This window comes from Bubalus bubalis, chromosome 4, assembly GCF_019923935.1.
Source record: "Bubalus bubalis isolate 160015118507 breed Murrah chromosome 4, NDDB_SH_1, whole genome shotgun sequence".
In the NCBI taxonomy this organism is placed as follows: Eukaryota; Metazoa; Chordata; class Mammalia; order Artiodactyla; family Bovidae; genus Bubalus; species Bubalus bubalis.
Window position 1 is genome coordinate 72,247,693 of NC_059160.1, and position 27,420 is coordinate 72,275,112.

The 27,420-nt window shown below is 40.5% G+C and overlaps 1 protein-coding gene and 1 long non-coding RNA gene across 2 annotated transcripts; both read left to right on the forward strand.

The window, feature by feature from the left end:
• The first annotated feature begins 2,321 nt into the window (after positions 1-2,321).
• On the forward strand, positions 2,322-2,742 carry LOC102398526 (dihydrofolate reductase-like). The gene is made up of 2 exons (XM_044941969.1): positions 2,322-2,329; positions 2,452-2,742. The coding sequence occupies exons 1-2, from the start codon at positions 2,322-2,324 to the stop codon at positions 2,708-2,710; spliced, it is 267 nt and encodes an 88-aa protein (XP_044797904.1). The 3' UTR covers positions 2,711-2,742.
• Positions 2,743-9,254: 6,512 nt separating this feature from the next.
• LOC112584565 lies at positions 9,255-20,619 on the forward strand. Its single transcript, XR_003108853.2, has 2 exons — positions 9,255-9,541; positions 19,473-20,619. It is a non-coding gene; the product is annotated as an uncharacterized LOC112584565 (long non-coding RNA).
• Positions 20,620-27,420: the final 6,801 nt, after the last annotated feature.

Genomic DNA, 27,420 nt, shown 5'->3' on the forward strand with positions numbered 1-27,420 from the left:
CAGTCTCTAGCAAGAATTGCAAGGCTCATTCAGGTTGGAGGCTCACACTTTGGGAACCAAACATACAGCAAGAGGAACGGTGTGACCCAATATCTTAGATTGTGAAGGCTGCCATAATAAAGTATCACAAATTGAGTGGCTTAAACAACAGAGATTTACTGTTTTACAGTTCGAGAGGCTTAAGTCTGAATCAAGGTGTCGGCAGGGTTGATTCCTTCTGAGCGCTGTGAAGCAGAGATCTGCTTGGCTTGTTGACAACTGTCTTCTTATTTACATGATGTTCTCACTCTGTACAGATCTGTCTTCAAATGTCCCCTTTTCATAAGGACACTAGTCATACTGGATTTGGGCTCACCCTAAAGACTCTATCTCCAAAATAAGGTCTGAGGTACTAGGTGTTAAGATTTAATCATATGAATTCAACTTATAGGGCTTCCCTGGTGGTTCAGTAGTAAAGAATCCACCTACCAATGCAGGAGACGTGGTTTGACGCCTGGGTCAGGAAGATCCCCTGGAGAAGCAAATGGCAACCCACTCCAGTATTCTTGCCTGGGAAATCCCATGGACAGAGGAGCCTGGTGGGCTACAGTTCATGGGATCGCGAAGAATCGGACACGACTTAGCAACTAAACAACAATATTCAACTCATAACACTCAAGTTAGATTACTCAAAGTGAGTTGGGGGACCCAGAGAATTTGGCAATTTGCGAGAGGTTCCAGGGTACCTGAAGGGGAAGGAGGATGGAGAGACAGCTAGGAAGAGGAGGGGAGGGAAGGGGGTTGCAAAGACCAGACTTGGCTCTTTCCCCACACTTGCCTCCAACTGGCCCAGCTCCATGATTCCTGACAGGCTGGCTGTACCAAACCACAGGGAGTAATCACTGCGTTTCACAGATAAGGAGAAGGTTGAAGTCACTTCCTTTCTCTTCCTTTGCACCGTCTAACAACCATCTTGCTAACAAAGAAGATTGTCTCCGAATGAATGCTTCCCTTTTGTCATATGGGGAGGCTAATCCAAACTTGATTTTGACCTTGGCTCTTTGATGAGAGTCACCTAATCAGAGTATTTCTCAGGAGAGATGTGTTCATCCAATCCTCACCTCCCACAGCAAAGAGCCTCCGTCCTTAGGGCTCAGAGTAAATCGTGCTGTCCGAATTACGCAGGGTCAAAAAGACCACTTGGAAATAGCTACTCATTCATTCAGTTTGGACACGAACAAATCAAATGAAACAAAGAAGGCAGATCTCAGTTCTACATGTGAAGCCCCTCAAGGGAGAGCAGTTAATGAAAACCAAACTATTTGAGGTGAATTTTGATACCATTTTAAAAGTCTTGTTTAGGTAGAGAAGAATCAAAGTTTATGTGTGCCTCGTGGACAGCATCTTATTGTCTTGAAGAATTCTTTGGAAAATGTCAACTGGTTTAAAAGCTCCTATTATTCTTATTTAATTTCTAGATGTGCTCTGATGTTTTTAGAAAATAAGCCCTCATAATTAACATCCCCAGCAGTGTCCAACCAGTAGAGATTCTGGGACTGTAAGTGCGATTTCTCCTTATTTTCAGGATCTGCTCAATTTCTCTTTTTTTCCCTTCAAATAAGAGGCGAGACTTCATTGTACCAGGGGAGCTAGAAGAAAGCAAGATTTTTTAAAAAATGAAGACATGGCGACTTTCTGAAAAGCAAGTAAGGCGGAATAGGTTTTCCTTGCCTTTCCTGGCAACTCCCCTCTGAAGATAAGATGAGAGAGGAGGCACTTTGGAAATATAACTCAAGGCTGAGTTACGTTTCCAAAAGTTATCCTTTTAGAATGAGGAGGTAAAGGAGAAATGCTAACTGTAAGCTAATTTTCTCAGTGAAAAAGGTGTCAGAAAGGATTTGTGCCCCTCCTCCTGTTCCTCAGCAAAACCTGAGGTCCATTTTCTACCTCTCCACCCAGGAGTGAATTTGGAGCTATCTGGGTATGACTATCCATGGTCATACGAGCAACCATCTGAGTGACCTGGTCTCAGGAGCCCTTTCTAATACTCAAAGGCACAGCCAGGTGGTGTTTCCCTGGAGGCCAGTGTTCTCCACTTAAGAAGAAAGCAAAGGGGCAAGCTGAATCATCCTAAGTCTCCAATGCTGTGAACCCTGGATGGATTCGAGACAGAATGTTTACATTTGAACTGAAGGACAGATTGAACAATTTTCAGGATTCTCAGCTTGCAGACTGGATGTTAACTGTGGGACAGCTTTGCTGTTGTTTGTCAGAAGAGCCTGGCAGGCTACAGTGCATAAGGTCACAAAAGAGTCGGACACAACTTAGCAACAAAAAGCAACATGCTTAAGTGAGCTGAATGTATGTAGGGCTGAGGACAGTGCCTGGCGCATGGTAACTAGAAGGCCACATTTTGGACAGGAGATTGCCTGGGAATAGGTCAAAACCATAAGCAGATCATTTGGAAGTTAGTTTTCCAGTCTCCTATAATAAAGTAGACATGGTTTGGATAGTGGGAGGCAGTTCTGTCTGCAAGGAATCCATAAACAAGCCAGGCCATCTTAGACTATTTGTGACAAGGATCATGCAAGAATTTGAAAGTGATACATTTTTTCCAGAAATTGATTCGGAAAAGTATAAACTTCTCCCAGAATATCCAGGTGTTCCTTCTGATGTCCAGGAGGAAAAAGGCATTAAGTACAAATTTGAAGTATATGAAAAGAACAATTAATGTGAAAATGTTTTCCGATCTATTTTAAGCCTTTGTCCCCCCACCGCAAAAAAATCTATATATTTTTTGTTGTAGAGACTTCTGTTCACTTTAGCTCTATTATTTCTAAGCAATGTACTTTTATTCCCTATTAATCTTCTTTATTTTTATTAGAGTGTACTTGCTTCATAATGTTGTGTTAGTTTTTGCTGTAGAGCAAAGTGAATATGCTATACATACACATATATCCTATTTTTTGGATTTCCTTCCCTTAGATCACCACAGAGCATATAGTAGGTTCTCATGAGTTATCTAGGGACTTCCCTGTAGATCAAATGGTAAAGAATCTGCCTACAATGCTGGAGACCCAGGTACGATCCCTGGGTCAGGAAGATCCCCTGGAGAAGGCAATGGCAATCTGCTCCAGTATTCTTGCCTGGAGAATCCCATGGACAGAGGACCCTGGTGAGCTACAGTCCGTGGGGTCACAGAGTCGGGCACGACTGAGAGACTAATGCACTTATCTGGCTCTTTACACGCAAGACTATGTAAGTAGAATTTTATGAGCTTCTCTGCAGAGTGAAGAATATTGTACACAGAAAGTTATTTTTATCCTTATCATTTCATGAGCCATTAAAATGGTGATTGAATTACTGAGAGAAAAACTGGAACAATTGATAGTAACAATATATGAGGGGCTTACCCTGTGCTAACTGCGCTGGGCTCTGTGTACACCATGCCACCGGATTCTCTTAACAATCTTGAAATGTAGCCTTAAAAAGGCAAAGTGATTGGCATCAAGTCATTCAGTTAACAGGTAGACAGAGTCTCAACCCTAAATCCATCTGACATCAAAGCAGATGCTACATTATCTTTTGTGTGGACTAACAGTTTGTCAAGAGCTTAGATCTGATTGTGGGGATTCAAGATTTATGGAGCTTCTTAATCCATGTGCAGTTAGGCCTACAATTATTCACTACAGTTACATGCCATAAGGGCTCCCCAGGTGGCGCTAGTAATAAAGAACCCACCTGCCTGTGTGGGAGACATAAAGTGACGTGAGTCTGATCCCTAGGTCAGGAAGATCCCTTGGAGGACGGCATGGCAACTCCCTCCAATATTCTTGCCTGAAAAATTCTATGGACAGAGGAACCTGGCAGGCTACAGTCCATAGCCTTGCAAAGAGTTGGACACCACTGAGCAACTTAACACACACTACGTACACGTACGCTATAAAGTCACCACAAACACCAAATTAGCAAATCCTGAATCACTGCTTCCAGAGGAAATTAAGGGTCAGGTTTGTGTGAGTCTCTGATCACACCATTTTTGTCAAATGATCTATACATAATCTTGTTTCTATGTGCTTCTGTTTAAAGATAACTCATTTAAATTCTAAATTCTGAACTTAGAAAGAGGGTAACGATAACCATGTATGCGGGACAGCAAAAGAGACACAGATGTATAGAAGAGTCTTTTGGACTCTGTGGGAGAGGGAGAGGGTGGGATGATTTGGGAGAATGGCATTGAAACATGTATATTATCATATGTGAAACAGATCATCAGTCCAGGTTCAATGCATGATACAGGATGCTTGGGGCTGGTGCACTGGGATGACCCAGAGGGATGGGATGGGGAGGGAGGAGGGAGGGGGGTTCAGGATGGGGAACACGTGTACACCCGTGGTGGATTCATGATGATGTATGGCAAAGCCAATACAATAAAAAAAAAAAAAAAAGATACCTTATTTAGTATATGCTACCGATCCAGTACTTTGGCCACCTCATGCGAAGAGTTGACTCATTGGAAAAGACTCTGATGCTGGGAGGGATTGGGGGCAGGAGGAGAAGGGGACGACAGAGGATGAGATGGCTGGATGGCATCACTGACTCGATGGACGTGAGTCTGAGTGAACTCCGGGAGTTGGTGATGGACAGGGAGGCCTGGTGCGCTGCGATTCATGGGGTCGCAAAGAGTCAGACACGACTGAGCAACTGAACTGAACCGATCCATTAACATTGAACTCCTGGCCAAAGGCACTATGACTTATTCCTGAGTGAAACTGATCTAACATACATGTTTTCCCCATAAGACACTTCATGGCTTTCCAGCACTTAGGAACAATAGAAAGCATTACATTTGGGGGAGGAGCATTTTAAAAAGCAAAATTTCCAACAAAAGGCACAATCACGCAAACACGTGGCAGTGATTATACCACCGACTCCCACAGTATGGAGCCAAAACAGAAGGTGCAGGGTATAGTCCTGTTTAACCTCAGCTGGGAATATGTGTATTGAACAAATCAAACTTTTTGCCACTCTGTCTACGATGGTGAATGACTGCCGAATGCTCTGAATATTGATTTTAGGGTTACAAATAAATTGTAGCAAATTGGAAAATCTGTAATTACAAAATCTATGAATAGTGTAGATTGACTCCCTCCTGACATAGTTATTAAGCTAGTCCAGGCAAAGAAATACTACATTTCAGCAGAAAAATGAGACATTGTTCTTTCAGCCTAAATGTTTGACTAAAAAAAAGCTAAATTATGACTAAATACATTCCTTTAGTTTTTGCTCATTTAAGTTCTCTGAGTCCAAAGGCACAACTCTTGGTTTATAGCATTGTTTCATATAGAAGGGGAGTTTTATAAAGATCATTTATTTTCAGAGTTAAATTTAATTTTAACTAACTTCTTAAAATTTTTGCCTGTCAGGAGAAGAGCTCATTAAACAAAAGATTCTACAAGTGTAATACTTGATTTTTTTATTCTTTTGTGAGTTTCTTTCAAATGCTACTGGAGGACTGCTTTTCCAATTTAGTCAAGAGTAATATCATCACCTATTTCAACTGAGTGGAACACAGCTGCTTAGAAATCTCAAGGAGACCACCAGATTCAATCTATTCCAATAAAAAAGAGAGGCAGAATCAAGTGCAGGATATTTAATTAACTTCTCACCTAACACACATAATAGCTTTTAGAGAACTGTGGAAAATGAAAATCAAGATGTTAAGAATCAGAGACAGCATCCCTTAAGTTTTTCCTTCTGCAGGGCTTTTCTTTGTAATGAATGATTGATAAGCACTTGGCTAGTAACGGTGATCTTGGAGAAAAGGATGCTTGCCTTTCCTCTGATGGACACGGTGGAACATGCTCTGACTGCTGCCTAAAGGCTAAAGTCAATCTTTTAACATGGCTTTCAAGGTTTTCCATGATTTGGACCCAGTTTTCCTTACATTGTTATCTTCCACCCCTGAATTATTCAGAATCTCTGTCCCAGCAAGTGGGTCTTTTATATAGATAAATAATGAGGCATGAAATGTAACCATTAATCTAGAGTCTAGTTGAGAAGGTAAGACTAACATCCATAAAAGTGAAAGATGTCCGGAGGTTATATAAGAGTCATTGGTGTGAGAAAGACTGTAGAGTTTATATGAGCTTGAAGTTGAAAGAGGGAGGGAGGGAGAGAGAGAGAGAGAGGAACTGGATTGGTCAGGGAAAGTGCAGTGATTTCAAAATTGTTCTTGAAAAACAGTGAGAAGTTTTGCTTGTGGGAATGCAGTTGGTGGTGCTGGAACTATAAACAAACCAACCTGACTGGCAAGGGCAGTTCATGTTAAAGAGCAGGAGGAGGAAATAAATTTGTAGAATTGGGAGGAATTAGGTTGAGATAGGCAAATTAAAATAGGTAGAAGCACTAAAATTATGTGAAGTAGAAAAAAAATAGGTAGACACATTGAAATTGAGTGAAGCAGAAAACAGAAAGCCAATGAAGGCTTTTAAGAAAGCATGCCAATAAACCAGTTTGCCTTAAACTGTGGGTGACTGAAATATACACTTACCAATGTTTTTTTGCCTCTGTATAACAGGGATTCTGTTAAACATTGACCCAGCTTTCAACAAAGTTTATTGAATGCCTATTATGTACTAGACATTTTGGAAAGTGATAGATCTATCAGGAGTGGACAAGGTCAAAATGAATTTCAAAATGGTCCTTTAGTGTTTTATTAATATTCATTTTCATTATGTTTTTCTCTTTTGACCCAATAACTCTCATATGGAAAAGTGAAAGTCGCTTAGTAGTGTCCAACTCTTTGTGACCCCATGGACTTCTCCAGGCCAGAATACTGGAGTGGGTAGCCTTTCCCTTCTCCAGGGGATCTTCCCGACCCAGGGATCAAACCCAGGTCTCTTGCATTGCAGGTGGATTCTTTACCAGCTAAGCCACAAGGGAAGCCCAAGAAAACTGGAGTGGGTAGCTTATCCCTTCTGCAGCAGATCTTCCTGACCCAGGAATCAAAATAGGGTCTCCTGCATTGCAGGTGGATTCTTTACTAACTGAGCTATCAGGGAAGCTCTTCATATGGAAATGTTTTCAGTAAATATGACACTTTCACCTTTCTGAATTCATAAACAAGTTTGTGTTTAATCTAGCCTTCCAAGAAGTTGGTATTTAAAGACATAACACTCTCCAAACTGGTAGGAGCCCCTTAGCGCACTCAATAACCTGCGCTTCTCCTTATTTCTATTCGGATATAGCTCACTCTTGTCATAGCTACCTTCTTGGCATCTGCTGTCAACCTACTCCAACTGCAGTACCCTGAAGTTACCTTTAAGTTGTGAACTTTCAAAGATGCAAACGTACCCCTAAATGTCAGCTATTGTACTGCTCTACTCTACTCCTCAAGGTACTGTACTGTAAGATTAAAAACATTTTCTTTATCTTTTGTGTTTGTTTGTTTCATAGTATTTGTGTGAAAAATATTATAACTCTATTACAGTACAGTACCCTATAGGCAATTGTGTTAGTTGGGTACCTAGGCTAACTTTGTTGGGTTTATGAACAAATTGGACTTACGAACGAGCTCTTGGAACAGAACTAGTTCGTATGTAGGGGACTTACTGTGGATCATAAGTACCCTGGGACAGAATCTTCCTCCATCTCTATATCACCACTATAGGTACTCAATAAATGTTTAAATAAAATAAGTGAATGAATGAGAATTTTCCTTATCTGGATTTGCTTTGTCTTTTGTTTTTCATTTGGGTCAAGTTTTTAAGAGAGAAAGTATATGCCTAGTTCAAGGGAGAAAGATAAGTTACATCTTTATCTTTATATATGAGATAACATTTTTGATATATGTTTGGTTGTTCCTATCAGGCTAACTGGAATGAGGTAACAGAACTGGATATCTTGCTTTAAGGTGATTTTAAAATGACAAACCTCAAGCAGTTTTTTCTTTTCCTTAATGGCTATAATATTAACCCACCCCATAAATCTCAACAGTTGGTTCCGCCTTAATGCCACAGGTATTTCGATAATACAGACTGTTCGGTACATTATCAGGTAGTTATTAATAAGAACAAAGTAGATTAAACTGTAGGCATCTTCTTGGAGCCTTTTAACTCTGAGGTTTGGATTTAAAACACTTTGGATGTCACCATGAGACTTGTTACTTACAATTCATTGTCTATAATTCCCCCTGGCAGCTTTGCAAAACAAATCTTGGAAAGCGCCTAGAGAAAGCCATTCTTCCTAGAAAACTTGGAAGTCCTTTTAATTCAGTCTGGATGCCAAAGACAGTGAATGAAAGTTTTTGTCTTGTTTGGGTATTTTCCTGCTGCTTTGCTCATTCTTTAATTTTTTAATTGATTATTTATTCATTCTAAGTTTTCAAAAAAATAGCAAATAGCCTAGGATTTTAAACATCACCGTACTCTGATACTGGGAAAGATTGAAGGCAAAAGAAGAAAGGGGTGGCAGAGGATGATATGGTTAGATAATATCACCGACTCAATGGACATCAGTTTAAGCAAACTCCAGGAGATAGTGGAGTACAGAGAAGCCTGGCTAGCTATAGATCATGGCATCCCAGAGTCCGACATGACTTAGCGACTGAATAAGTACTCTATAGCTATAGGAATACCTCATTCAAACTCTAGGTGGCGCCCCACAGTAAGCCTGGGAGCGGAAGGAAGGAGCTGGCAGATTGGAGTAAGAACCCCATAATATCCAGGGGTGTAGAGTAGGCCAGGGCAAGACATGTGGTTGAGTTTCGTTCAGAAAAAAACATATGCCATCTTGTAATATAATTTACTTCTAGATTTCTATTTGTGGAAGATGGTATGAAAATATCCAAATTTGTTCAACACCACCCCTCTTAACCGCCTGGATTACAGAGAGGTCTTTATATCTTCTTTACAACTGTAACTATTAAAGTATTAATTATTTGTTTAATATCTTCCCTCTTAGGACTATAAATTGCCTTTAATGGTGGTGGTGGTTGGGGCGGGGGATGGGTGGAGGAGACCTGGCTACATTGTTCATCGCTAGCACCCTGGTACCCAACTCAACACCTGCCAGATCATAGGCACTCAAAAAATGTCTCCTTTTGTTTGCATATTTGCCTGCTGCTCTTTGCTTGTTCTTTCATTAGGTTTTTTATTTATCCATTCCTTTATCTCCACCCTTTTCCTTCCCACATCAGCCTGCCCTTATCTTCTATTCCTCCCCACGCCCCACCCCCCATTTCCACCCCGCCCAATCCTCCACCCTCCCTCCTTCCCATTCATCATGAGTGTCAAAAGTTAGCAAGCATTAAACTAAATATATGAAAGCCATCTTCAAATAGTCCGACCTTCACAATCCAGGGAAAGAATATTTCAAGTTAAGGAAAAGGCAGCCTTGCCCACATAGAAGAGAAAGTGTGCCCAGCCCAGCAATCGCCTCCGCTGGCGCAGTGGCTTTCCCAAGCAGAGGCCGCTCCTCCTGGACTTGGACAGCTGCTGGCAGGAGATCCGCACAGCCCTTCCCTCTGAATGGTCTGGACTTGGGACAATTGGCTGGAATCGTAAGTGGCTTCTTGGCTCACCCCAGCGGTACTTCACTTTCATAAACGGCCCGTTTCTGGAGTTGCAAGGTTCCAGCACATGGGGATTTCCCTTTGTTAGATCCTGACCTGCAGAGCTATGTTTCCAAGCCAAGGCTGTTGTGTCTGCCTCTTAAAGGCAAAGAGAAAGAAAGAAAGGGAGCGGGAGAGAGGAAGAAAAAGAAAGAGGAGGGGGGAGGGAGGGAGTGGGAGGAAGGGAAGGGGGGAGGGGGCAGGGCAGAAAAGAAAGAAAGAAGTAAAATTTTGGAGATGATTGATTGTTATTCACAGACATTTAACTTGCTATTTGTTAAAATATCTTTTAAAGTCACTGTAAATGGGGACTTCCCTGGTGGTCCGGTGGCTAAGACTCTGAGATCCCAAAGCAGGGGTCCCCAGTTCAATCCTAGTGTCAAAACTAAGACCCAGCACAGTCAAATATATAAATTAAAAAAATAAATAAATACAGTTAATGTAAACTGAAAAAAGTTATTGTACTATCAGTGTATCCTCTCTGCTTCCCCACTGAAGTGAAGTGAGTGGAGAGACAAGCTTCTGGAAGAATTTGTGCCCTGCATCCTTACATCATTAACCACCATGGAAACAGAACGCAGGGCGAGAGAGGAGCCTCAAGTTCTAGATGTAAACCCCTCACCGTGCAGGTCAAGCAATGAGGTTCTGAGGTGAGGGACTAGCTCAGAGCCGCTCAACTCAGGAGTCAGGCCCAAATCTCAGGTCTTCTGATAGTTCTGGGCCCTTTCTGCTCCATGGGCTGTGGTTTTTGTTTCAGTTAAAATGAGTTGGAAACAGACCATCCACCATACATGTATTTCCTCAACTCATTCTACCATGCGAAACCTCACAGGGGACCCAACTTCCAAAGGCAAAGGAAAAATGTTGTCTCCTTTAGAAAATGCTCAAAAAGACAGGAAACTTGATAGCATAGAAATGTCACATTACCCTGAGAGTAGGAACCATCATGATTGTGTGAGTCCTAAAGAAATAAAGAAACAGATTCCAGTTAATTCCACACATAGCATGTGCTTTTGAAAAAAAGGAATTGAAAAATATTTTCCAAACGTTCTCACGTAGACTGAGTGAATCTGTCCTTTGTAACCTGAAAGTGATTTACCCTTGTGAAATCATTTGTGCAAATCTGCCAACAATATGAATGATTTTGTTTGTCTACTGTCTCAAAATAATTGATCTTACAGACATTAGGCTAATTAAAATAGCCAGGCTCTTTGCAGAAAATCCACGAGCCCTCTTCATTGTGCTTTAGAGGTCAAGAAAGCAACTCTTGTGGAAGAGTCTAGAATACACTTCAATCTATTAAGATAAAGCCAAAGAATGTGTTTTTAATGCATTGATAAAAAATACATAAAAATATTTGGTATTTTTAGTCAGTCTCCAACTTACTCAAGGGTCATATCCCAAAACTTAGTGGGTAAATGGGTTGTCTGGAATTCAGAGTGCATTTTCCCATAGAAACAATGTCACCCATAGGAGTTAGTTCCCAGACTACCCTCTGAATGTTTTTTAACTCATAGTGTAGCAGACTGTTGGAGATTTTTAAATGATCATTTAAAATTGAATATTCTCAATTAATCAGCACAAAAGTAATTGATTGATTTACACCTTAGTTTAAATGCTGACATCTAGGAAGATTTGCTTCAGTTCTAGATTTTTGAGATAATAGATGGAGACTTTTGAGACATTCCTGTAGAAGCCTTTGGGATACTTTGAAAACTCTAAAGACAGATGATGGTAGACCTCTAGTTGCCTAATGCCATCCGATCATGTATGACAAAAGGGGAAGGGACTTTCTTGGTGGTCCAGTGGTTAAGACTCCACCTTCCAATGCAGGAGGCACAGGTTCAATCCCTGGTCAGGATAACTAAGGTTTTACGTGCTGCAGGATGTGGCCAAAAAAGTAAATAAAAGTTTAAAAATAGAGATACAAGATAAAAATGAAAGTAAACTTTTGCGGGGGGAAACGGAGAGGGGAGCAGAAAGGTCTCTGGCCCCCATTCAACTTCCACCATCACAAAGGTAACAGGACAAGAAATGAGAAAGAAGGAAAGGAGAAGAGAGGTTAAAATGATGTACACAGAGGGTACATATCTAAGCAGTGAACAAGGAGAGATGAGAGATGTCCTGTTGGGAAGTAAGGTACACACAAGAGAGGGGAGGGAAGGAAATATTGGTCTGAGGGCTTTCTGTGTTGTTCTTAAAATGGTAGTGCTGGCCCTGGGCCTCTGTGCGACTGTCCAGAAAGTTCAGAAGGGAAAAGGACCATGTTAGGGGTAGTCTGCTTGTGGCTGTACACCCCTGGTGCTGAGGATATTTGGCAAACAGATGTTCATTCTTCAGGGGCAAGAATTATCTGACTTAGGAAGAACTGGCTTCCCAGTTTGAATCTGTCCACATCTACTGAGGATCTGAGTGTTTCAAGAACTGGGGACTGAGAACCAACTGTAGAAATTATTATAGCCTTTACCTTGTGGAGCTAATCATAGCTAACATTTATGATTTGTTTTTACTCATGTAATCTTCACAATGACCCTAAAGAGTAGGTGTTATTATCACCCCATTTTACAGTTAAAGAAACAGAAACAGAGAAGATAAGTAAATAGCCTGCAGTCAAATGGTTAGTAAGTTGGCGGCTGGTGTTTGAATACAGGTAGTCAGAATATGGAGCTTACACTCATGACCACCATGCTGTCCTCTGCCCCTATGATCAACGTTCTCATCTCTTTGTGGCATTCGCTCCTGCCCTAATTCCATCTAAATTTTGGAATGACTCAGAAAAGTGGCTGTGTGTAAAGGCTGGAGATGGAAGAGGCATCCAAGATCAGGCTTTTAGGCTCTGTTAAAATTCTATAGCTACTGTGAAGAAAGTTGCATTCCCACAGAGAACATGTCAGACTTGAAAAAAAAAATTATGACAAAAGGTCTCCAAAAGGACTTCTGAATCTTGGGTTTTATCTCATTCCACAAGTCAAAAGTCAGTTTCCTAAATCAAAGAATAAAACCAAGGACATCTTTATCAAGTATTGCTTTGACATCACTCCCCTTTGTATGTACCAGACAGACACTCCCATTGGCTCTTTAAATAATTTTTCAACACTTCTGAACTTTGGATTGGAGACCTTCCTTTGAATGAATTTACCTCCCTAGACATCCTAGCTCACATTTTTTTTTTTTACTTCAACCTGGCAAAAGTTATTATCCCTCATAAAACTTTACCCACTCTCTCTTCTCTAAGCCATCATATAAACCATTCCTCCTGATTATACACTCCTCTTCTCAAGCCATATTCATTACGCTGTCAAATTTCCATGGAGGTTAATCTACTAGTGAGATTTTAAGTGGACTTCTGGGGCAGAGTATGCTCATAGTGGATGGAGTTCGGGCTCAGAATCAGCCAGTGCAGGTCCAAATCCCAGTTCTGCCGTGCACACGCTGTGCCGTGTGGGCAAGTGATGGTGGTGGTGGTGGTTTAGTAGCCAAGTTGTGTGACTCTTTGCAACCCCATGGACTGTAGCCTGCCAGGCTCCTCTGTCCGTGGGATTTCCTAGGCAAGAATACTGGAGTCAGTTGCCATTTCCTCCTCCAGGGGATCTTCTCAACCTGCGTTGGCAGGCAGACTCTTTACTGCTGAGCCACCTGGGACGCCCAGAGCAGGTGATTGAGCCTTTCTGATTCACTGTTTTCTCACCTGTAAAATGCATAGGATACTTCTGGTACTGGCATAACAGTTGTTCTGAGAGTTGAATGAGATATTACCTATAAAGAACCTAATTCTGTGTAAACATCATAAAATTCAATGAATGCTAGCTCCCATTTATGACAGTTCTTTTGGAGGGCAAAATAATTGGAGATGGATACAAAGAGACATTCGGCTCAGCATTTTTACAAGAGTAAAAAATTAAAAACAATTTTTGCCCAACCGTAGTTGAATATGTGGTGCTAGAGGTGAAGAACCCACCTGCCAAGGGGATGTAAGATGCGGGGTCGATCCCTGGGTCAGGAAGATCCTCTGGAGGAAGGCATGGCAACCCACTCCAGTATTCTTGCCTGGAGAATCCCATGGACAGAGGACCCTAGCTGGCTACAGTCTATAGTGTCGCAAAGAGTCAGACACGACTAAAGTGGCTTAACACTAGCACCAGCTGAATATACAAATAGTCAGAAGTCATGTTCTGAATACTGGGATCTGTTCAGGTTGTAATGGTGAGTTTTAAAAAACAATTAACCTTAAAACCTGTGGAATATGGTATTGGAGGGGAATGTATACTTAGAAAAAAGATTGGAAGACTATGGAAAAGTAAGCTATAATCATCTCCACAGAGATAATGTATATGAAGTGTGGGTGGGTATTGGGATTATGGGGGATTTTTTTTAACGTTTTGTACTTTTTGGTGTTTTCTAAATTTTGTACCTTTTAAATTAGAAAAATTATGTGCTATTGAAAAATACTGTATACATTTTAGCCCTCTCCAATGATCTCTTCCTGGTTCTAATTCATTCAGACATCCAGCTCATCCCCTTCCTTGACTGCCCTTCTCACTCTCCACAGATTTATGTGTCCTCTGCACAGCTGCATTTGGTTTTAAGTATTTGGCAGAGTCTGTGGTTGGTGCTTGGATATATTTATGTGGGTTCTCTCTCCCTCATCAGACTGCATTTTCACCAGAGTATCTTCCCTGTAATTGTGCACAGTGATTTGGAAGCTCTTTGTCCCAACTGCCAACTAATTGAGGTCACTGTAAATAATTCAGGGAGAAAAACAAACGTTTAAATTGCTTCGTTATTAGCACTAACATTTATTGGGAGCTGGGGTCCAAGTGTGAGGAAAGGAGGGGATTACAGACCAGTTGGGAATCAGGCCTATGTCTGGAGACAATGTTATATATTTATGCAGGTACCTCATTTCCTCCCAAAGCACAGAAATATAATGTTCCCAAAGCCCACTGCATTGAGGAGGGGGTGACATGACTAGTTCTGACCAATAGAATGAGAAGAGAAGTGGTATACATACTTGCAGGCCTTAAATAATTTTGTGTATTTCTTCATGAAATCCTACTTCCCTTGTTGTCTGCTGGCTGGATGGTGCCAGGGTGACCTTGAAGGCTGGATAAACCAGGCTTCCACTACAATATGATGGAGCCACAAGATGGAAAGGACCTGGGTCCCCGAGTTTCTGCTTAGAGGCAAACCACCCAAGAGAACTACCTGAACAGAAACACCTGAAATGAACAGTGCTGGGGAGAAAGATAAGATTCTTAATTATATAATAGCAATGAGATTTGAAGATCATTTGTTTCTGCAATAACCCTAGTCCAACTTACAATAGAAAATCATATATAAATAGTAAATAATTCAAGTAATATATTCTAGGTGTCAAACAGTAGGCTATTTTTTAAAAAATTTGCCCAAAGCTTTACTTTTCCACAAGACCCTTTCTTCAGTTCTCTTAGAAATCTTGGTGAGTGGTAATATAATTATCCTTGTATCATGATTTAAGAAGTTGAACTTCATCCTTTGACATAAGCAAAAACCAAGCTTTTTCTGACTTCAAATATTGTGCCCTTTCCTCTACTGCATACGGCTCTTTGTCTCTGGGCATAAATATGGCTAGAGTTCATAGCAGTGACTAATGACTTAATTACTTATACAAAAGAAGATACTTTGCTTAAATTGTTTAGGCAGTATTTCTCTAGCTTTGGTTCTATAAGAAATTAGTACGTGTCCCAAAAAATAGAGTTTCAAGGACAAATGAGTTTGGGAAACACTGGGTTAAATAAATGTGACCAAGAGTGTTCTATTTGCTGACAAGCTCTGAGTCTTGAACTTATGATTCAGAAGCTCATATGGAGGTTGTATGCCATGCATCCCCGATGTATGACTATGGAACTCTTACGGTGCAGAAGTCACAGGAGTAGAGAGTGCCCAAACGTCCTCCATTTCTCCACTTTCTCTCAGAGTTTATTTCTTAGTGTTGGGGACGACAAAATTCTTGAACAAGCCCATTTAACCAAGATCAAAGGTAACTCCGAGGGGATTTTTTAAAGGCTTTTTTTTTTTTAAGCTTATTTCCAATAAGAACAAAGCACATTCATTGAAACTGGAAGATAGAAAATACAAATAGGGCTTCCCTGGTGGCTCAGTGGTAAAGAATCTGCTTGCCAGTGCAGAAGACACCGGTTCGATCCCTGATCTGGGAAGATCCCACATGCCGCAGAGCAGCTAAGCCTGTGTGCTACAATTATTGTGCTCTAGAGCCCAGGAACCACAACTACTGAGTCCCCACGCACCACAACTACTGAAGCTGGAGCGCTCTACAGCCCGGGTGCTGCAACAAGGGAAGCCACCACAGTGAGAAACCTGAGCACCACAACTAGAGAGACGCCCACACAGCAATGAAGCGCCGCTTCAGCTAAAAAAAAAAAAAGAAAAATTTAAAAGAAAAATACAACTAAACAGTAGAAAGAGATGCAAATCAACCAACTTCTATTCAACCCCACCAGCCTAGTCATCCTATGACGGTCACTACCACTGGGGGCTGCTGAGGGAAGGGAGAGTAGGATTTGAGGAAGGAGTAGATAATTTTATGAGGGTAACTAGCATTTAAAAGTCTGTGAGCGAGAACAGAAAAGATACAAGGAAACGAAGTCTCCTGTTCCAGGATGTAAATTGATCACATGTGGAGGGAGGGGCAAGAAGGAATTCCCACCTCGCTGTCCAGGGTGGGAATATTACGCAATGGCCAGGTGCAATAATCTTGACTTTCCCTCTTTATTTTCCTTTTCCTTTTCTCTAGTACATCTGATTCTGGCTAAACAGGGGGTGGGGATGTTAGCCCTGACAAACAGCGATTTGATCCCACAGGGCAACTCCTATTGAAAATCAAGATAACATAAATATTTTTGATTCTTCAAGTTGAACCCAGACTAAGTATTTTGTTTTGTGGGTGATCTCTCTGTTCTTTTATTAAAAGAAGATTATTCTATGAGAGCTAAGAATATTTGCACTGCTAGCGTGTGGAGAATTTAAAATTCCCAACCAACACATTGTTCAAGCAAATAAAAAGGACAGCAGAGTTTCCGAAAGGTGAGTTGAGATCATCCTAATTAGTTGAGACTCTTGAGCAGGGATGAACCCAATCTTGAAGTACTGGCTATTTCAAAATAGACCTTTCAACTTAAACAGGAAAATAAAATGTGTTTTTGAGCTGCAGTATTTGGAGCTTGGTCATGATTAAAGGTCCTGGAGGAGGAGATGGCAGATTTTATTGGGCTGGGCGGGTTTTCACCCATCATCTCTCTATGGGAAATTTCATGAAAATATTCAACTCCAATGTCCAATGAAAAACATTTGGGCCCCAGGGAATCAGTGAAAGCTAACTTTTATAGAGTGAATCCCATCTGGGACCAGAAGAATTAAGAAACAGAGGAATAGCATACCAGTCACATGGTACAAAACTTAGTCTTTCAGCTTATAATCAGTCAATTCCTCTGTGTTATGCTTTTCTTGATTAAAGCTACAATACAGAATCAATCAGATGAGGGTTGGTAGATTTTCACTGCAGGACCTTGTTGAATTTCCCCCCCAAGTCTGAATTATGTGGTTGTGTGACAGACCTGTATCCCAGTAAGAACTCTATCTTTCGTGTCAGGAGGGATATTTCCTCTGGATACCCAGCAGTCTTTCTAAACTTATGGCAGTGGCAGACCCTGTTGTCTCTACCAGCAGTCTCCAACCTTTCTGGCACCAGGGATTGTTTTTGTAGAAGACAATTTCTTCCATGGACTGAGGAGGGGAGGGGATGGTTTGGGCACGATTCAAGAGCATCACATTTATTGTGTACTTTATTTCTATTATTGTTAAACTGTGATATATAATGAAATAATTTTATAGCTCACCACAATGCAGAATCAGTGGGGGCCTTGAGCTTATTTTCCTGAGCTCGAGGGGTAATTCGAGTGATGGGGAGTGGCTGTAAATACAGATGAAGCTTCACTCCCTCGCCTGATGCTCTTTCTGTGACCCACTTCCTAAGAGGCCAAGGCGGGGTGGGGTGGTGGTTGGGAACCCCTGGTCTATACAACTCCACTCATGCCTTCTTCCTTAGCAGAGCCTATTTCCCATGATAAAAACATCAAGTTCCAGATGGGCATAAAATGCTCCAGCTATATCCTGTACCTAAGGCTGGCTGCGTGACTCAGTTCTGGCCATTTCTGGCTTGGAGGATTCTAGGAAATGTTTTTCCTTTTTGAAAAAAGGAGAGAGAAATGGGAGGAGAGTTTTGTTTGTTTGTTTTTTGCTTTTTTCCCCCTACCACTTCTTTTTCTCTTTGATGTAATTGTGAAAGAATACGATGTTGCTGTTTTGTGATCCTGACATGACAAGCATGAGGATCAAAGATACCTCAGTGGGATGGACCAGATGAAAGGGTAGAAACATCTTGATGTGATTGGATCACTGAGTCACTGTTACAATCCTGTGTCAGGTACCTCTCGATTTTTTGTGGAAGTCATTTTCAGATGGATATTCTATTAAAATCCAAAGCCTTCTAATTAAATACATCCAGTGAAAAGGTGGCCTTGTGTTCCAATAGGGCACAGAACCCTGAAAAAAAATGTAGTCTGTAGCCTCCGGTCATCTTGAATCTCTGGTATTCATAGATGTAGTTTGGCAAATTCCTCCTGGAAAAAGTAGAAGACCAGAACTTGCTTGACTCCAATCTGAGAATTCACTGGCTAATCTTGGCAGAGCCTAAGGCCATGAACACTCTGATTATTACCGAGGAAACAAGAATTACTGATGTTACAATTCAATATGAGAAAGGAAAGGAGGATTTACTCCCTGTTTCACACAAAGTTTCTTTATCTCTTTTCTCATTTTCCTTAATCTTATCTTTCCTTTGTCTTTTCACTTTGACTTCAGAGAACAACTTGTACTTTTTTATTTTGTCAATTCTGAAGTTACTTCTTCAATATGGTAAAGCAATAAAAAGAAAGCTGGCTGATTGACTCAGAACAGTGCCAAAAATGTATATATGGAATGTTAGGATATGCTCTATTGAATAAGCAGAAATTTAGTTAATCTCCAATGGAATCCCAGTCTCCCCACTCCTCACCACCATCACTGCCCAACTTTTATATCCTCTAGTCCTAGTAACTAAGTAACTTGCCAGACTGGAATATCTTCCACTCTGCATACTGTAAATTAAAAATCTAAACTATTGTTACAAAACAGTATAACCCAATGCCCTGGAAGAAATTCTGCTCTAGGGAACATATCCATCCAAAAATTTGGGTTTCAAAAGTTCCTGTCCTTATTATTCTTGAGGAGTTTGATTTTCATTATAGATGAGCAGGGAATTATGCTGTGTCTATATTCTGTAATTTAATTAACTTGAAGATAGACACTTTTCTCTATTGCATCTGTTGGATTCTTGATTAATACTAACACCATCCTGAGCTCAGAGTTCAGACAGAGCTGATTAGTAACCAAAGGCATTCAAATTTCAGTATGAAAGTAATGCATAGGAAATTCAGTTTTTGTGGGATTCAGAAATTTAGCATTCCACCTGAAATGTGTAAGAGAAAATCAAAGCCTGCCAGAAAAGTATTGTTTGCAAATGCTGTGAGTCTGTTGGGTCCTATAAAAGGTGCTTCATGTGTGAGGGACTTGATATGATTTGTGTTATGTCTTTTTGGTTTTGTTGGTTGCTTTTGTTTTGTTTTGTCTGAAGGCTTTTTTTTTTTTTTTTTTTTTTTGGCTTTTGTTTCTCAGAGGAAAGAAAGAGGGGTTTGCCTGAAAAGAAGCAAGCATGGTTTTGCCTGGCATGACATGCTCTTGGCAGCCAAGTGTGTGCTAGTCAATGACTGCTCTTTCTTTTCAGGTGCTGATTTGCCGAGCATCTCCTTTCTTCTGTATTACGCAGGCGTGGCCAAATGTAGCCACTGCTCAAAGTGTGGAGAAATCTTCCTGGCTCCCATTAAACAGAGGGAGCAACACTCAGAGATTCAGCAATGAAGCCTCCATTATCTGGACTGCTCAGAACTCTCACCATGATTTCTCATTCCTTACCTATAAAGATTATACTGCCAATCAGGAAGTTTTCTGGGTCTATCTCCTCTGCTACGAAGTATAGGTGGTATCAATGTAACCTTTCCTAACAATGTTGTAGGAAGAAATCATTATTTAAAATAATTATAAAAATATGCTCAATACCAATTGTTATTAGGAATGGCAAATTAAAACAACAAAGTACCAGGTACTCCCATTCACTTCTGGTGGAAATACAAAATGGTACCACCACTTTGGAAGACAGTTTGATGGTTTCTTACAAAATTAAACATATCCTTACCATATCATCCAGGCATTCTGCTCCCTGGTATTTATTTAAAGGAGTTGAAAATTTACATGCACACAAAAACCTGTTCATGGATGTTCATAGCAGCTTTATCGATAATTGTCAAAACTTGTAACCAATCAAGATGTCCCTTAGTAGGTGAATAGATAAACTGTGGTATTACCCATATGTATTCATTTACTCAGTTGTGTCTGACTCTTTGAGACCCCATGGACTATATAGCCCCTCAGGCTCCTCTGTCTATGAAATTTTCCAGGCAGGAATACTGGAGCGGGTTGCCATTTCCTTCTCTGATTACAGTACAATGGGATATTATTCAATGCTAAAAAGAAATGAGCTACCAAGCCATGAGAAGACATGGAGAAAACTTAAGGGCATAATATTGAATGAAAGAAGCTAATCTGAAAAGGCTGTGTATTGTGTGATTCCAACTATATGACATTCTGGAAAAGACAGTATTATGGAGGAAGTAAAAAGATCAGTGGCTGCCAAGGGCTTCAGAGGAGGGAATAAGAGATTAATAGGTGGAGCACAGGGGATTTTTAAGGTAGTGAAACTATTTTGTATGATACTGTAACGATGAATATATATCATTATACATTTGTCAAAAGCCATACAATGTAACTAATGCATAACTAAAGAGTCATCCATAATAAACTGCAATTGTTGCTAATGATGTGTCAGTGTTGTTTCAAGGATTATAACAAAACAGAGTGTAGTATGTTAATGGTCAGGGAGCTTGAGCATGGGGTAGGGGTTATGTGGGAATTCTGTACCTGCTGTTCAATTTTTCTGTGAACCAACATAGTTTTTAAAAAATAAAATCTAAAATTGAAAATAAATTTAAAAACCGAAATCATTATACAGTAGGAAGTGGGTATAATTATATAATAACCCTTTATAAATGAATAAAGCATGTGATCAACAATGACTGCAAGTTTTAGGATTATACCTGACACAAAACAACAACAAAATCTTAGAAAAGATAAAAGAATATTTCTCTCTCATGTAAAATAAGAATAGACGTTGGCAGTCCTGGGCTAGAGTGGTGACACCATAAAGACTTTGTAGACCAAGGCTTCTGGCTTTGCTGAGGCTCTCACACCAGCAGTTAACTACTATCCCATGGCCTGACATGGTTGCCAAAGCTCCAGCCATTACATCTGCCTTCCAAGAAGCAGAGAATGAGAAAGCAAAGTAGAAGAGATGCTTCCTCCCTTTCAAGGAGACTTATGGATGTTTTATATTGTACTTCTGTTTCAATCTCATTGGTCAGGCACTTAGACAAATGGCCACACTAATCCATCAGGGAGTCTGGCAAATTTTTAGCTATTTAATTTATATTGATTAAAAAAAAAAATAGAAACCTGGCTAAAAATCAGGGCTCTTTTTCTACATAAAAGGGGGAACAGGATGTTGGAGAAGGCAGTTAGCAGTCTGAGACACTAAGCAACGGTTGCTATGTTGAAAATACAGTGCTCAATGCAGAGGATGCAAAGACTTTAGATCAACAGGGGAAATAAACATGTAAGCACATAGATGTCACATATGGCAGCAATTTTTTAATGACACAAAGATTTCAGAAGAGGACATGAGCATGCCCAGCTGGGGTGATCAGAGAAGGCCACCTAGGGGAGGATATTTTATAGGAACCTAGAAGATGAAGAGAATTTGGATAATAAGAGGTGAGAGAGAAGGCAAAGCTGGTACAAAGATGGCAGGAGAAAAGGCAAATTTTTGATAATGAGGGCCATGCAAGTCATTGTCATATACCATGTTAAGCACAGGAACAAAAATTTCCCAGGCCAGGAGAAACGGATGTCTGCAGTTTGGGTACATAACCCTGCTGACATCAGTTTCTCTCTTCACAATCTGTCCATCATCCCCATGAAGTGGGGAGTGAGGAAGAATTTCATTCAACAACACACACTTTGAGTGTCTCAGGCACTTTTTTTGTATTTATGATAAAACACCCAAATATATATCCAAGTGGGATTACCAGCCTGGGTTGGATCCAAGAGACTTTGGTTAACAGAACTATTTCTCATCATAAATCCCCAAACAAGTTGAGTTTTTCACTTCCTCTCCTAATCTGCTATGGAGCACAGCCGAGGGGGCTTGAAGTCATCTACTTTTTGGCAGTGGCTACGATTCCAAGATGATGGAACGATTCTTTTCCATATACATCATTATTATTTCTAGTATAAATATTTATGAAGCACTCACTGTGCAATAGAAAAGAACTCCTGCCTGGTGGTCTTCCCAGCTGAACAAAACAAACATGAGTAGAGGCCAAGGGAAGAGGTGGGAAGAGAACCTCAGCTGGTGGGAAACAATAGGAATTGATTCCTCACCCACCAGCTTTTATTCACATTGGATATTATTTGGATGTGGCCGCCATATTTCAGATGTGTAAATGAAGTGTGTTTTTAGTGGTTTAACATACACTTAGACAGGGCTTAACATGTGCCGTGAACTGTTTTGAGTCCTTTACAAACATTAATTCATTTAATCTTTGTGAAATAGGCACTATTTATTATCCCATTCACTGATGAGGAAACTGAGGCATAGAGGACTTTGCCCAAGGTCACCGAGTCATAAGGTTCTAAAGCAATACTGTCCAAGAGAACTTTCTGTGATGCCAGAAGTATTGTATATTGGCACTGCCCAGCAGGATAGTCCCTGGCTCCATGTGGCTAGGGTGATTAAGAAACTGATTTTGTATTTTATTTCATTTTACCCTTGTTGACATTTACATAGCCACATGTGCCTAGTGCCCACCATCATCAGCACAGCAGCTGAAGTCCAGATTGTGTACTATTGTGCTAAAATTCTCTTCTCTGTTTTTAAACTGTGAAAGCCAAGAACATAGAGATTCTTTTGCGAAACAGAGCTCCTGCCTGGTGCATTTGCTGTTTAATTATGATGAACAATGTGAGATGTATGTTTATGGAAGAAAATGAGAAAATGAGCAAATCACTTAGGGGGTGCCATTCCCCGTTTATCCCCTGGCTGTTATGGAGGCTTACAATAAAGTACTCTCTGATGAAAGTTTTGTCACAATTTGTAGCAGATGAGAAGGTCAGAGGGGAGAAACCAGGGACTGGGGCCACATTGGGTCTCCTGCATTGCAGGCGATTCTTTACCGTCTGAACCACCAGGGAAAACCTAAGAAAGCATGACTATATCTTTCCTCTAATACTAATAGCTTCCCTACCATGGCGTTGCTATGTAAGCACAAGCCCTAACTCTCATACTGTACTCTATACTTTTTTTAACTTTTTGTTTTATATTGGAGTATAGTTGACAAACAATGCTGTGACGGTTTTGAGTGCACAGCAAAGAGATCCAGTCAAACATATACGTGTATCCATTCTCCCCCAGGCTCCCCTCCCATCCAGGCTGCCACATAACATTGAGCAGAGTTCCCTGTGCTATACCGTAGGTCCCCGTCGGTTATCTATTTTAAATATAGCATGTCTACACTTTTCCAGGTCCAATTTATCTTTGTATTGATTTTCCATAAAATCCCAGTATAGTTGCTTGGTCACATTCTATCGATTATCTTAACTTTTGTCTGTTTCCCTGTGGGAGACTCTAGCATGTACTTTATCGTAGCACGGACTGCACGGCATTGAAAAGTTTAATGCTAATCTATCTCCCTGACAAGACTAAAACCCTTTTAGAACAACACCTATCTCATAACAGATGCTCAGTAACCAAGGAACAAATGTTTGTTTGAATGAATGGTCACTGTGAAAAATTTGAAGTATATTTCTCTGTCTTTTGTATAAAACAAAATGGAAGCCCCTCCAATGGAGCAGATGCAGCATTGGGTTACATCAAACTTCACCGTTTTATAACAGCATTATTGTGGGGAGGGGCTAAGCTCAGTTGTCGCAGACAATGAGCACATGGCTTGCTTAACTTTGCCCAAGGAACACAAGTTATCCAAGCTGCACAGAACCCTGTATGGAAAAGAGGTGTGGAAAAAATGGCAATTAGGCAAGATACTGCATTTTTGTTACAAGTCTATAAAGCTCAAACTTCAGAGAATGCTTTTGAGAATTTTAAGAAGTGTATGTGAAAGATGTTATGACATTAGGTGAAGTGGAGGGAGGGGCAGAAAGAGGCTGAGATAGACCAAGGTCACTTTAATAGCCTTTGATTTAGTTTAATTGATTGAGCGCAAAAAAGAAAAAAAAGGACAAAAAGAATGAGGAGCTGGCAAAATTGACAAATGTAAAATGCTGTAACAGAAATGACTGTACTTGCCTTGAGTAGGAGTGGAAAAGTTTGTTATACTAGGAAACAGTCATTTAAATGGAAAGATGGTTTTTCATGTCTTTTATGGCTTGTTGTAAATGATTAATTAAATACTCTGAGTGTTTCATTAAAAGTATACATTCCTTCCAAATTAAAGTGTGTAGAGACTCGTTATAAATAAATTCATTGGGTGAATGAAAGGAGCATTTACTTCTAAATGAATATTACTGGCAAATTTCATTCTTGACATCGATTACATAGACTGAATTTATTTTAATATGCAATACAAACAAATTACGAAGCTAATTGGTTTTCTACCTTAGCATTTTTGTGTAGCTTAATGCATTTATAAGTGACCCAATGATTTTAAGAGTTCACTACATAGAAAGCATTTTGCTATTGAAAATAAAATAATGGGTAAGACATGCCTTGTACTTCACTCATTTTCTACCCTCACACTCCATGGAACAATTTGAAGTGCCCACTGTGTGCAAAGCATTTTGCTGTATACTGCAAATAATGGAAAGAAAACAAAAAACTTATTTCTGCACTCTAGAAGCTCAAAGTGACATGGGAAAGACATATGCATAAAACAACGTTAATATAAGGCAGACTCAGGTAAGTAAGTGCTAGAATAATAAGAGCACATAGTGCTTAGAGGGTAGAAGGAAGGGAGGGATTAAGTCTGGTGGGGAGGGGATCAAGAAAGACTTCTTGGAGGAGGAAGGATTTGAGCTTGGCCTTGAGAGATGGCTGGGAATTCAACGGGAGGCTGGGGGCTGGGGAGTCAGAGGAGGAGAGAGAGGGTTTGTGTGGTCCGGGTTGCTGGGTTGCTCTATAGGGAGGTTTTGGTTTCTCTGGACAATTTTGAACTGTCACGCAGAAGAGACATGTCATACAGAAAATACACAGAGCAACTAAAAACTGGTCTGCAAATACAGCTATGTGACTTCAGAGAAGGAAACCACGTCAGGCTGGGATATGGGCTACACAAGTGACAGGTATAATTAGACATTGAGCAGATCAGCATTTTTGATTAATACGCCCATTCTTCCATACAATGACCGCGAGCCTTAAAAGGAACCTCTGGAAGTTAGTTAGGTCACCTTTGACTGGGATGTTTTTCTATGTTGTTCCCTTAGCCTTGGCCCTATAACATGAGCTCTTCCAAGGCTGAGAACTCTGGGTTCAGAAGACCAGTACAATAAAATAGAGTGGTGGCATCGATCGCAACAGCCTTATTACATCTCTGCTTTGTAGCTGTGTTAGTAACTCTATATAGGCATTGAGGCAAGGATGTGTGGTCCCTCGGGGCTGTCTTTTCAGTATATCCCTATCATGAGAACACCTCCTGCTTGAGACGAAAGCTGATCATTTAACTGATTCATGATGGTTTCCTATGATCTGGCCTTAAGAAAGGTCATCCCTATCAAGCTACCAGTTAGAAATCTAAAGTTATAGAATGTTAGAGCTGGAATAATGTAGCCCAACCCCATCAGTCTCCACTGGACAGTAGAGGAAAGACAATATTAGGGAGAAATGATTCTAAAGTCACACAAGGAGTATTTAACCTGAGTGAGAACTAGAATGTAAGACTCTGGGCTTCCTATCTCTCACATCAGTTTCTTTCCCTTGCACTGTGCTGACTTCTTTATTTGCATCATTTAATGAATGTGTGTGTGTGTGTGTGTGTGTGTGTGTGTGTGAATATTCCCAAGATCTCAGCCTAAAGCCTTCAGTAGGATCACAAAGAATAATGGAATAATAGCTAAGCAAAAGAGGTAAAATGCATTGGCTCCAAACCCTCCCCCTTGGAAAAACATTAGAATCCTGGGAATTTCTTGAGACTCAAGAAAGCTCAAACTCCAGGGCTTGCAGTGTAAACACTGTGGCTAATTTGTTGAAGTGAGATGCCATTGATGATTCTCTCTGCCTTGAGAGATGACAGAGCTCCTGATGGAACAAAGCAGATTGCCGTAGCAGATTGCTGGGTGCAGGCAGACTGCAAAAAGTGATCAGGAAAAGACAAGACTTTTTACTGAGACAGATAATCTTTCTTAAAGAAGAGTCGAGGAGGGGCAGGGAGACAGCTAAAAAGGAATTCCTCCCATAAAGTTTGCCTTTCTGAGGATAACATTTTGACCGCTCTGCCTCTGCCCCAGACATTGGACAACAACCTGGAGTGAGGATCTGCCAAGCTAGTACATCAGTTTGACAAAACAATTACGAGAAAATGGAATGTGCTTTTCTACTTATTTTCTTACCAAAGAAAAATGTCCATGAGCCTTTGTGTAGAACAACCTTTCTTACTTACTGGAGTTGTATCCTTTCAATGTGATTCAATTTGAGGTTGTCCTCTTCCCTGATAGCTCAGTTGGTAAAGAATCCGCCTGCAATGCAGGAGACCCCAGTTCAATTCCTGAACGTCGGGACAATCCCCTGAAGAAGGCATAGGCTACCCACTCCAGTATTCTTGGGCTTCCTTTTTGGCTCAGTCTGTAAAGAATGCGCCTGCAATGTGGGAGATCCCTGGGTCAATGTTTGATCCCTGGGTTGGGAAGATCCCCTGGAGAAGGGAAAGAGTACCCATTCCAGTATTCCGGCTTGGAGAATTCCATGGACTATGTCCATGGGGTTGCAAAGAGTTGGACACTACTGAGTGACTTTACTTTCACTTTCTTCTTTCCATTTGCTTTTAAAGTTCTATTTACAATAGTATTTATTGGGTTGGCCCAAAGTTCATTTGTGTTTTTTCTGTAAGACAAATAAAAAAACTCGAATGACTTTTTGGCCAATCCAATAAAATAAATCAATTGCATGGATTTTTAAAAAAATTCTTAATTGTTTCCATCCATCAATAGAGTACTTTACTTCTATTACCGCGTAATAACATTTCTTCTACTTCTACATAAGGATGGGGAATCTGATGTTAGAGAGAACGTTACCTTAGCAACCATCTACTTGGCTGCCCTCATTTTCTAGAGGCAGAACCCTTCAGGAATTACTAGACTTCTTGTGTCTCACGCAGGGGAAGGGCATAATCTGCTAGGACTCAACTTTCTGCTTTTTTCTTGCCAAATCATTCTACCTTCATTAGAATCACACCTTAAATCACATTTCCCTTAGGAAATGGGCCTCGATTTTGCTTTATTAGTGTTTTAACAAAATCCAGGAAATGCCTTCCTGGATTAATGGAAGGTGGATTTTT